The 13,260-nt window shown below is 38.4% G+C and overlaps 1 protein-coding gene across 1 annotated transcript in view; it reads left to right on the top strand.

Annotated features, from left to right (window-relative positions):
• Positions 1 to 13,260, top strand: part of vwc2 (von Willebrand factor C domain containing 2) — a 134,915-nt gene that overhangs the window by 47,544 nt on the left and 74,111 nt on the right. The window contains exon 3 of the mRNA XM_061961703.1: positions 1,737 to 1,866. Within this exon, the coding sequence (XP_061817687.1) occupies positions 1,737 to 1,866 (130 nt within the window). The remainder of the gene's footprint in view (positions 1 to 1,736; positions 1,867 to 13,260) is intronic.

Raw genomic sequence — 13,260 nt, 5'->3', positions numbered from 1 at the left:
GTCAGGTCTAATCTTTTTGGGGAAACCATGTCATGGTATGAGATCATTCACAAGCCATTCAATAACTAATTTTGCGTCCTCCTTAGAGGTTGGGGTTGCTTCCGGCCAGCCACTGTAATTGTCAACACAAGTCAGTAAGTACTTTTTCTCCTGTACTGGATTGATCATATCAGTGAAATAAAAAACTTGACGCGCTCAAACTCTACGCACTCCCCAACACCTCCTCCCCCTTCTGTTTCTGAAAAAAAGGACTGCGTTTTCAGAAACATCCAAAAAAAAGGGCAGCTGATAGTCAGGCACAGCAAGGACAGGTCAATGAAAGCCTTTTCAGCCTCTGTGGACCACTGGAGGGCGGAATTTAGGGTTGGGGACGCCATATAGGACAAGAGCCATTCTTGCCCCGCAATGGAGTCAAAGGCCTCCTGGTGTGAATTGTCTGACTGGTGATGGTAACATGTGGCGGGTCGGGTGGTGGTACATACGGACGCAGCTCAGTCAGCCAGGGCTTCCACTAAAAGAACAGTTGGAGCAGTCCTTGTCCTTCACTCGTTTTTGGGAGGAGGTGTACCCAGTAGATGTCAGCCATTGCTGGTACTTCAGGCTGTGGTACGAGCACGAACATGGAGGAGCCCTTGTAATGGTTTCGCAGCTTGGTCGCCGTGCCGTCAGGTAACACCAGGAAGGTTCCTTCTGTCAGGGTACAGTTTGTGAAGCAGATCATTACCAAGCAGGCAAGATGTTTACAGATCGACCACGAAGGGATGTTTCAATGTGTGTCCAGCAATCTGTATGCGTTGCAGCGGTACTTAAAGTGTATGCGACAATGCGCGTTTGTCACAATTACGACTGTCAGCTGGATAAAAAAACAAAAACAACCTAATGCTCATAAAGGACCGACCCAATTAGGAACTGGTACTAAAAAAATAACAGGACTCGGTAGTCATCCCTGCACAGAAGTCATATATTGACACATATATAATGTGAACGACTGCATAAAAAGATTGGATTTAACAAAAATTTTGACTTGGGCATCATATGTTACAGTCCAAAATAGTTCTTAGCAGGCCGCGATAAAAAACAAATGTAGGAGAAAAAATGATTAGTGAGCGAGCTAAGACCATGTCCACACAAACATATATATTCTTTCAACACACAGAAACATTTACATTTTTAAAATATCAGTGTTCATGTGGTCATGTCCTTCTAAACTTATCCTTCTCTTCTCCAGTGCTGAGAATTTAACATTAGTGATTAATTTCTTCCTTACTGTTGTCACACCACATTGCTGTCTGATTGCGTATACTAATATGTATACTGTATGTAAGAGAATGCTAAAAATGGTTTAGTTTAGAATTTATTTGATTGGTTATGGATCTAAAGAGTGCTTGGCTCTTGTCATCATGAGAGATTTTCTTTCATTTCATGTTCCAGCAATACTTATGAGGTTGTCAACAGATTTTGTGTTGAATGATACTCATGTGTCATATAAAACACCCCCATTTTATTGGCCCCTAAAGTATGGCACAAACAAAACTTCACGAGTAGAACAAAAGGAACACAAGTAAAGTTTTTGCTTTGAACTTAGGGGCAGATTTTTTCTCCAAAAATAATGTATGTATTTATTACTTTAAGCGCATCGAGAGTGTGAGACAAGGGTCTCAAAAATTTAATTGAAACAGGAGAGGTCGCCTGTTTGTGAACTTCAGCGCTATAAGGGTGTTAATTGTGTTTTTCAGGTGTCTCCGTGTGAGAAATGCCGATGTGAGCCAAGTGGGGAGGTATTGTGTTCTGTGTCGGCCTGCCCTCAGACAGAGTGTGTGGACCCGGAATATGAGCCGGACCAGTGCTGTCCAATCTGCAAGAGCGGTAAGTGGATGAAACTTTCAGAGGCAATAATACAACTTTGGAAAAAAAAGACTATTTAGAAAAAAAACCATTGTGTAAATAAAAGGCATATCACTTTTGGAAATAAGGTTGTGTAACAATGCATTATGTAATAATGTAATACATGTTCACCTCATTATGTAATAATTTCCTTAAATATATTTTGTAATAAATGTAGCCACATTTTGTAATAAACTGTTACATGTAGACTGTTTTAAATCACGTGACGTCATCCAGGCACTCGTCACAATGGCAGCCATACTGGATGGGTGTAGTTTTCGCATTGCAAAAACAAATATAACATGATGAGTTTTGATAATTTTATACATTTCTCATTTTTAAAAGCTATTTTTAAGTGTGTAAATGGATTAGCCCCTGATGTGATGTGTCAAGAAATACAAAAATACAGTAGTGAAGGTGTGCAGACTCGAGCTGCAGTCGGTGGGAGCTGTAGAGTGAAAAGGTGCCAGACGACTCTTGGTCAGTCTGCGTTCTCAGTGAAGGCCTCACATCTGTGAAACTCTTTGCCACTGGAGTTAAAGTCACAGTCGGACATTAAACTTTTCTCCACAAAACTGAAAATGTGGCTTGAGGAAAATCAGAAGTGTGAGCACTAGAACTGGATGTAGTAAGGACAAACGGGACCAATTATTTTCCATTTTTATTTTTGTACTTGTCTTAATCCCTTTGTATGTGTTTTACACTTCTCTCATTTTTTTTAAAAGCCTAACTAGGGACAAGGGTAGCAAATTAGCCTGTGGCTATAAGTCGTATGTACTTTGACATCAGTTACCTATGGGTAGCAATGTTTCATTGTACTGTCCCTTTCAAATAAATACATGAATGAATGAAATACGACAAATTATGGCTAATAAGTCTTTGTTAAGGTATCGGAGAGGATTAGATGCTATTTCGGGAAAGCGTCATGATAAAAAGTGTGAGATGATTGACAATATAGACCCCTATGCCGCGGAAAAAAAGAAATGGAGCAACAAAATCAAACTCTGGGCGTCAGTCACCTACTCAGATATCCTCAACTGTATTATTTTCTTCATCTTCCTGGCATTAAAAATTAACTACATTAGTGGCCCTGTGTACTTGTAGCATGTTTAAAATAAATTCTGGTTCGTAATATATTATATATAATCATTACTATATCACATGTCACTTGGCAACAGGCACCGTCTTTTAAAGGCACACACTCACACGCACACTGCTCTAATATGAATGTGTCTCACACCTGCATTGGCCAGATATGTTAATTATTTTTTTTTAAGGAGCGCATTAATTACTTTCCCCGAGTATTTATTAAGAGTAATTTAATTACTTATTGGGTACAGTACAGTAACGAGTAACTATAATTAATTACTTTTTAAAAGTCATTTTTCGAACACTGATGATGATACCATGTATGATTAGAAGCACAGTGGAGGACGATGACTAAAGCAGTTGCCCACTCCAAGATGTGTGAATGAAAAAGCCTGCGTTTATCCATTTAACTTACTGAAGCTACAGTCTTCTCAATGTTTTACTTGATTATCATTTTTTTGCATGCAATGTGCAATGCTACATTTTTGTTTACAGAAGTATTTATTCAAGACATAAGTGGTAGGAAATGGATGGATGGATGGATAAGTATTGTTTCCCAGAGGAAGCTCTTAATTTATTTCTTTGAAAATGATTCCATAAAAAACACAATTTTTATCTGGTCTAAAAAGAACAACATTATTCAAATTAGAATTTTGCTCAGAGTAAGATGCAGTGTATGCAGTGTCATTTCAAACTACTAGTATTTGATCAACAAATAAAAACGTTTTTTATGAAAGTATTAGAGAATTTATTTCTAGGCAATATTGCCCAGGCTGACCAACATCAATAAATGACTATGTGTGTGTTTGTTTTTTCGTCTCTCGGTTGGAGAAAGGAGGTCTCACTCTCTGCAACGATTCTCAGTACCTAAGCGTGTGTATATTACATTAGAACTAACTGAACGCAGTGTGCCCTCTTTTCAGTCATCCACAATTCGACCTAATTTTTCCAACTGGGGAAAAAGATGCACTTTAAGATGTTCATTATTTATACATTTTTTGCTGACAGAAATAAAAATCCTTTCTATATTTTTCTTTATTTGGGGATTTAAAGATAACTAAAAGTTGGTTACCGTTCAATTACAGTACAGAGGTAAACAATTCTACAGTAATGAGAACTAAAAGTTTATATCATTTTAAATGGTTACTTCCATTATTTTATATTATAATTGCATTACATTGTAAACACTATACATTTTTTATTGATTATTTCTTCAGTTTAGCAGTAGAATGTAGACAAAAGCGCTGAGTCTGTCTGCATGAAGCCACATCATTTTGAAAGTACAGTAGATTGTTGCATATTGTTCTAATGTGTGGCACCTTGAGATAAGAATGTGTTTATCGACAGTCTAAAAGTAACATGTATTCCTTCACATGTTATTTTAGCAATTTTATGCATTCACATTTATAAAATATAAAAATCGCAAATCGAATCACAATCGCAATTTGGGAGTGAACAATCACAATTAGATTTTTTACTTTACACCACTAACAAATGTTGTGCTACAAAGGCATACGTTTAGACCAGGGGTGTCAAACTCAAATACAGGATCAGCCAAGTTTCAGCCAAGGCCTTATCATGGAAACCGAGAAATGTTTGAGTGTCTCTCAACTGGTCTAGGAACATCTCAGGATCCCCACAGAGGAGCTGGATGAGGTAGCAGACAAACTGTATATATAATGTATGTCGCTGTGGGGATAATTATTCTTCATAGGAATAATAATTGTTTGTTTACCAACAAGCAGGACATTTCTTGTTTGTTATGTAGAGCTGCAACAATTAATTGATTAATTCAATCGAAAAAAACTTTGATTTCTATTTTGTTGCTTTGATTAATCATTGAATGAGATTTGATAGTGCGCCCGGAATTGAAAGGGATCATGCTATAATTTTTCTTTCTACATTTAAAACCCTTCCTTGTGGTCGACATAACATATAATTATGTTTTTTTGGTCAACACTCTGCATAGATTGTTTTACAGAACGTCTTTAAGCCGATTTCTGACCGCCAGCCTTGTTGTAATTTTTAGCGCTTCCATATGGATTTTACTGACAGATTAGAACTATACGCCTCTTTGTATTTGAAATGGCAACAGCGGAGGATGCACGTGCATGTACAAGCCAGTCTCTCCCACAACAAGAGGATAGAGAAAAAGAAGGAGCTTATTGACCACAGTGTTGGACTACAATGACGGACTTTTTTGCTCTACCATACATGGAGATCTCTGCTGATGTCACGTTTGGGAGAAACGTCATGAATTGGGCAAATTCCAAATGACTTGTTTAAAGGAAGTATAAATAAAGGCGAAATTGTTTTCTAAATATCTCTGCCATGGTTAGATTTCAAATTTCCGGGACTAGTGCAGATCCCAAACGCACAAAAACCGGTACCATAGGTAAGAATGTTGGTTTTACGTAATTAGTAGGGATGTCCCGATCCCATATTTGGATCGGATCGGCCGCCGATATTTGCCAAAAAATGCGTATCGGCAAGGCATGGGAAAATGCCGATCCAGATCCAGTTAAAAAAAAAAACTCCGGTCCGTGTTTTCCAACGCATCGATTTAAATAAAACATTCCACTTTTCTGCTGCTCCCTAATTTCCGTTCCGCATTTTCCAGCACACCTTCAACACATCCACAGGTCTGGGTATTCTCACGCAGTTGCTTTTAGCTGCTGGCATTACACAACAGGCTCTTCTCACTCTTTCCTGTGTCTCCCTCTCACAGACAGACAAGCGCACCTTCTTACACACGTCACATACTGTCACGTCATACGTCACATACTGTCACGCAGTGTTGGGTTAATTACTGAAAAACAGTAACTAGTTATAGTTACTAGTTACTTCATTTCAAAAGTAACTCAGTTACTAACTCAGTTACTTACACCAAAAAGTAATGCGTTACTGTGAAAAGTAACTATTTAGTTACTTCTTTTTTTCTTCTTTTTTTTTTAAAGCTCCAATTAATGCCCTTGTAGCCTTTATTTCAGTACTGTTATTGCACTGGAGAATAATACAATCTGTTGATCAACTTGACATACATTTGTATCACTGAACTCTGCTAAGCAATGTGGTCGACATACAACACACAAAGACAAAGATATGTTACAAAGGCCAATTTGTTTCTGGCCAGAACAAATTGACAAAACTATTTTAAATAGCTGCAACATAACATACATAAGTAACAAACAGCATAATAACAGCATAGCTGTAAAGCAAGAAAGGCACACACTACATACACAAAGCCTAACCAGGCATTTTTTCCTCAAGAAATTCTGACACAAAATCATGTCTGAAGCCCAGAACACTCTACACATTTCCCCAGTTTTAGTTTAGAGATAAGGAAAGATTGGCCTGGCCCCCTAGCATCCCTCTTTATGATTGACAGAGTGTGTGTACCTTCAGTTCTGAAAGATGAGCAGAGGCAGAGTTAATTCTTGCGTGGTGAAGTGTCATTGGAGTCTCTGTCTCTCTTTACTAGCTTCGTCGAAGCATGTTGCTATGTACCGGTAGCTTGTTTCAGCAGATTTGAATTGCTGTTTTGGGCAGTAGATGGGATCTTTGATCCAAAGCACAATTTACATTTAACTAAATTGTTATTTTCTTTGTGCTCGACAAAAGAAAAGTAGTGAAAATATCTCCATGTTAGCAAACTCGACTTCTGGCTCCGCCATGATCAGACACGCCCCCCTCCCCCCTCTCCTCCCTCCACACACTCACACTCACACTCACACACAGAGCGCGTGTCTCTCTCTCTTCTCCGGCTTGTGACACAAGAAGAATCAGAACGATGACAGCCCTCCGATAAAACACACTTTATACTACAAAAAAAGTAACGTAAAATAACGCAGTAACGCATCATGTAGTAACGGTAACTGAATTACTGAATATAAAAAAATAACGCGTTAGATTACTAGTTACCGCCGAATCTAACGTTACAAAGTAACGCGTTAGTCCCAACACTGCTGTCACGTCATACGTCACATACGTATAAGCCCTCTCCCAGCAGAGAGGTAGCAGCATGGCTAACGTTAGCTGTGATGCTAGCGCAGCCGTGCGAGCAACCTTCCCTCTAAGGTGCGCGCCTGTGCAATTGCGCACTGCTCAAGCGTCCTCTGCGCATAGCAATTATATGCCACGCACAAAATCAAATAAAAAAATAAGCGCATAACAATTTTCGTCACACGGACACGACAGAGAAAACAGTTTTCGTCATCATTGTTCAAATATTGTAACGTCTGTCGAGACGCGTATCTACATTCGGTGCCACACGCCCACACCATCAAAATGCTGAGGCAAAAATGTCCAGATCAACACCGTATGAAAAAATTTATAATTTTTTTAGTTGTGATTTCTTTCTCTGCATGAAAGTTTAAAAGTATATATTAATGCAGTATGAAGAAGAATGTTTTAATGTAGACATGCAAGCCTTGAAAGAACATTTTGAAAATCAAGACTACATTTCCTGCAAATGGGTGCATTTCTACCCTATATTTTAACTTTAGATTTATTCTCATATCCAACTCTTTTGGCTGTCTTTTTGACACTTACATCCGGCGCCCCCCTCCACACCCTGGATTATAAATAATGTAAATAATTCAATGTGATTATCTTGTGTGATGACTGTATTATGATGATAGTATATATCTGATAGTATATATCTGTATCATGAATCAATTTAAGTGGACCCCGACTTAAACAAGTTGAAAAACTTATTCGGGTGTTACCATTTAGTGGTCAATTGTACGGAATATGTACTTCACTGTGCAACCTACTAATAAAAGTCTCAATCAATCAATCAAAACACATAGAATCATCATACTGCTGTGATTATATGCATCAAGTGTTCATTCAAGGCTAAGGCAAAATATCGAGATATATATCGTGTATCGCAATATGGCCTTAAAATATCGCAATATTAAAAAAAGGCCATATCGCCCAGCCCTAGTTTCAATGATGCCATTTCTGTTTGTCATGTATAATTTTGTCTATTTTGGGTTTATCCTTGAATAAACAGGTCAGTTTCTTGTTACCAACCATTGTGTATTATTCAAACTCCCCTAATTCAGCTGGCTAGTTGTTATCAAGAGTACAAAAACCCTTTTCAACATGATTCTGATTGAAGTTATGGTAAGCAGAAAACATTTTGTCCGTAAAATAAGCATTGAAGCTACAAAGTTGTTTTATCCAATTAATTAATTGATCGAACAAAATAATGGACAGATTACTCAATTACTAAAATAATTGATAGCTATTGTTATGACAGCTTGTCTGGTAACCAAAATCACATTTTGAAGTGTCTTTTAAAGGAGAACTGCATTTTTTTTGTTGGGGGATGTTCCCTTTTGTTCACAATCACTATAAGAGACAAGAACACACATGTATTTTAGTTTTTAAATAACTTTAAACTTTAATACATGCTCGAATAGGCCAGTATCGGTCAGTATCGGTATCGGTCAATATCGGTATCGGATCGGAAGTGCAAAAACAATATCGGTATCGGATCGGAAGTGCAAAAACCTGGATCGGGACATCCCTAGTAATTAGTTCAATTTAAAGGGGAACTGCACTTTTTGAGGGAATTTTGCCTATCATTCACATTCCCTATGTAAGAAAAGAAGACATATATTTCCTTTATTTAGGCATTCTAATTTGTAATATACTGTATGGCAAATAGGAGGTGGCTAACAGTGAAGCCAATGGGAATCATCTATTGCTCCCATAAAGACCTCTAAAAAAACAACCATCCATCCATCCATTTTCTACCGCTTGTCCCTTTTGGAGTTGCGGGGGTGCTGGACAAACCCCATTTACATGTTGTAATATGTACAATATTTACAGTATTTTGGTCATTGTATGCATTACTGGAAACTGGCCCTTTTATATATATATATGTGTGGGAAAAAAATCACAAGACTATTTCATCTCTACAGGCCTGTTTCATGAGGGGGGGTACCCTCAATCGTCAGGAGATTTTAATGGGAGCATTCGCATACCATGGTTTATATAGGGCACAGAGTGGGTGGGTACAGGCTGGCCTAGGGGCGTGGTGATTGGCTCATGTGTTACCTAGGAGGTGTAATAGGAGGTGTTTCCGTCTATGGCGGCATGTTGTTACAATTTCGCTGCGCTTGTTGAGGGATGACAGGTCTGGACGGTAAATAATAAACAGTTTCTCTTTCAAGCATAGGTTGCATCTTTTATTACCACTATTGTAAGGTGTGCTGGATGCAAGAATTTGCCATGTTATTGAATATTCAACATTATTGTCATATTTTGGGCACTTTTTTTTTTTAATAAACTCAAATATGACTTGCATGCCTTGCAAATAAAAGTAAAGACAAACGTGCATCGATACACATATACTCCTAACACAATTAAATTATCTTTTAATCCAAGATAGTGATGGTAAAGGTCTTTGTTGTAAAAAAAAGCAAAACCACTTACTCTCAGGTCACACAATTATCTTCAGCATAATAAGCATTTTGTGCGAAATTACATTGCAGAGTGTGTGAGAAGTGGCCAAGATCGCATACAAAAGGAAGCCCTTTTATGAGTGGAGTGCCTGTGAAGATGAAATAGTGTTCACCTTGCCCTGCCTCAGGGGTCTGTGGGTAGAATGAAGCACATACATACAGTATGTTAAATACAACTATAATTGTTATTGGAATTGACAGTAAGGTTGTACAATACAGGGCATGCAAGTGTGACGTGGAAACACATTGCATTGTGGGTCTTGCTGGACTCTGAATGGCTTATTTACTTGTTTATTATTTATTGTCTGTGTGAGGTCTATTGCTTTTTTTATTTGTACAATCCATTTGAATCCAGTTTGTTGCTCGCTTTCACACTGTATATAAAACCTTTATCCAACAAGTATGTCTACCTAGCCCCAGTGACGTGCGGTGAGGTTGATGGCTGGTGAGGCACTGACTTCATCACAGTCAGATTTACAAACATATGAACCCTAAAGAGTATTTTATTCACCATTTGATTGGCAGCAGTTAACGGGTTGTGTTTAAAAGCTCATACCAGCATTCTTCCCTGCTTGGCACTCAGCATCAAGGGTTGGAATTGGGGGTTAAATCACCAAAAATTATTCCCGGGCGCAGCGTCGCTGCTGCCCATTGCTCCCCTCACCTCCCAGGGGGTGATCAAGTGATGGGTCAAATGCAGAGGACAAATTTCACCACACCTAGTGTGTGTGTGACAATCATTGGTACTTTAACTTAACTTTAACATACAAACTGTAGCACACAAAAAAGCACATTTAATTAAAAAAACTTCATTATGGTCTTACCTTTACTTATAAGGTGCGGGAACAGTGGTGTTCGTGTTGGAGGAGTGAATGAATGAAATCTGAAATCCGTGCTGCAGTCTGCAGGTGTACCTAATGTGTCCCTGCAGTCGCTCACGGCTCCTCCGGCGCGAGCATTGTTGTTTTTGCACTTTTTGGCTTCTTGTGAAGTGACTTGGGTGGATTCGGTCTTGCACGTGGAGGGTTTGGGTGTGGGCTTTGGTTGGTGTGGCGCTCCCGTCAGGGGGTGCATTCTGCGGCGGGGGTGCATTAACCGGCACCAGGAGGCGGGATTACTGCGAGCCTCACACAGTGCGTATTTGCAGCAGTTTTATGATTGCTCAGCACAAGAAATACGTTACACACATACAGTTGTTGACAAAATACACTGTACATTATATACCTCAGCTAACTAAACTATGGAAATGTATAATATAGTTCATATAGCAATACGGTCTCACTGCACAGCAGGCCAGCAGTTAGCCGAGTCCGCAATCCTTGGTGAGGCACAACTGAGTGACGTGCCTCAACTGGCTGCTGATCACCGCACCGTCTCTTCTCAGTATTTGAACGGCAAATGTGAAAATTCAGCGATTTTGAATAAAAATAATTGAAAACTGGTGAAGTTAAATGGAAAATAACTTTATAGTATAATCACTGAATACATATAACAATTTAATTAATTTGTTTTCTTTTTACATTTTTTTTCTTTCCATGATGGCAGGTGAGGCCCCACCTCACCTGCCTCTAGTGACCACACGTCACTGCCTAGCCCCCAAAATGCATTGCAAAATCATGTGCAGTGTAGGCGCTAGGAATTTTCAAAATGGGGTCCCAGGGACCGCATCAAGTCATAAAAATGGGGTCCCACAGTAAATATTTGGGGTCCCACTTTTTTGTAACCGTTTTGAAAACAAATGATAAATGTATGCATTATCCTGTTATATCTCACATTCTATATTGTGTTTTGGAAAAAGGTTGTCATAAACGTTACTTAATTAATTAAAAAAAAAATATACAAAAGAAAACACATTTTTATGCATATGTAAATGTATTCAGTTATAAACATTCATTCCCTTTCTTTTTTCCTTCATGGATCTAAACTTTACCGCTGCCGGTATTTTTTTATATATTTGTATTTAATAAGTTGTAGGTGTATTTATGTCAGTATAAAAGTGTAAAAAGTGTTTTGCTTCGGTCATGAAATGATGCTAATCGTGTGCCAGGGCATACATACATATGACACATTTAATTGATTATTCTCACCTTTATATAGATCATCAGTCGTTTAAAAACCGCCACATCTAGACTTTCATTGCAAATAATGCCAACAAACTTAGAATTTTGCAAGTTAGTTTCATTGTCATTTAATACAGTGGCACTCAATGCCTCTAGCATTTCATCTCTGGCTTTGTGATGGCCATAAGCTGTGTTCCCCTTTTAGAATGGAAATATGTGGGGTGAGTGACAACAATACATCGGCCTTGGAGGGACCGTCCCCCCTGCGCTCCTCGACCACGGTCTGGGAGCTGACAAGCAGGAAAGGTATTAACATGATGTTTCTTGGTGTCTGGTGAGGCTGGATCTTTGAAAATCGGTGCACCCGGTCGTAAAGGTGTTCTTTTTCTTAGCCCGCTTACATGGTGTGCAAAACATCTTTCCATCTTTATAAGTGAGCCATTTGCTGAAAAGTGGCTCCTGAAGCCACTTTTCATTGAAGCCTCGCTTCCTGGGTTTATTGCTCGCCATGAAGAAAACAATAACACGCGGGGGTCCTAATATCAGAAATGCAGTATTTGTGATTGACAAAACTTTCTGCGAATCAAAATGTAAGAATTATTACCGGAAAGTTCATTACTTTGAAGTCGACCAATAAAAACGCAATAAACGGGGAGGGAAATTTGACTCAGTAATATAAACAAAACAAAACACCGGCAGAAAGGGATAATCGATAACAAAACAAGTAAACTGGAGTTTACGTCCCGGGACGCGCAGACTTCCGTAAATGCACGTCCTTTCTGATTTTAATGCGTAAAAACACACAAAAAGTGCATTAACACCAACAGTGATGTGGTTTTTCGGGCCCTATAGTCAGTGTTTGAGTTGTAACGTGAGCTTTGTAGAGGTTCGGCAATAATACTCAAATACACAGACGCAAATAGGACCATTACCTTAAAGGAGAATGTGTGTACCACATAATATGTTGTGTGTATATAGATATTTAGCAAATAGAATAGAATAGAAAGTACTTTATTGATCCCTGGGGGAAATTCAGCACCACAGTTCGCTCACGATAGACAATAAATACTATACAGCATTCACATGTGAATAATATAAATATATTATACATATCCGGGTTTAAAAAAAATGTTTAAACCATGTGTTGGTTTTTTCCCAGGTACAGTGGTACCTTATTTTTCATAATTATCCGTTTCCAAAGATCTGACCAAGACCGAAGAACTATGTAGTTTGCCAGTTCTTTATTGAATTCAATAGTGTTTCTCACCTTCTTTATCAAAGTGCTTGCACTTGCAATGTTCTTTGGCCCTAATGGTTTACAGTGTTTGGTAGGTTATTAAAAATAGCAGATACCGTCTGAAATCCTATTTACCTAACACGCCTGATTAGACTTTGCGCTGGAACGCCTCACCACGTTAAGCAGCGCATGAACAGCACAGGGAGAACTTTGTTTGCTAGATCCTACTCTGACTCAAAGATAGGAAACAGGCACGTAATTGTTCATCGTTCTGTGTGTGCTCTACATTATTAACAAATAAACCACACACATAATGAAAATAATTAAAATAATACCCTGGCCAGAGTCTGTCTATACAATATGTGTCCAAAGTGAGGTCTATTTTTATTGGCCCTCGACATGTTCTGAGAATTTCATGAATTTATTATAATGAGGTATATTAGATATGACACTAACAACTATTTGCTTTGTTACCTATAACATAAAACCTAAGATAACAATGTTTTTTTTTACA

This window comes from Nerophis lumbriciformis, linkage group LG02 (assembly GCF_033978685.3).
Source record: "Nerophis lumbriciformis linkage group LG02, RoL_Nlum_v2.1, whole genome shotgun sequence".
In the NCBI taxonomy this organism is placed as follows: Eukaryota; Metazoa; Chordata; class Actinopteri; order Syngnathiformes; family Syngnathidae; genus Nerophis; species Nerophis lumbriciformis.
The sequence above is the reverse complement of the archived record's forward strand: the minus strand, read 5'-3'. Positions and strand labels throughout refer to the sequence as shown.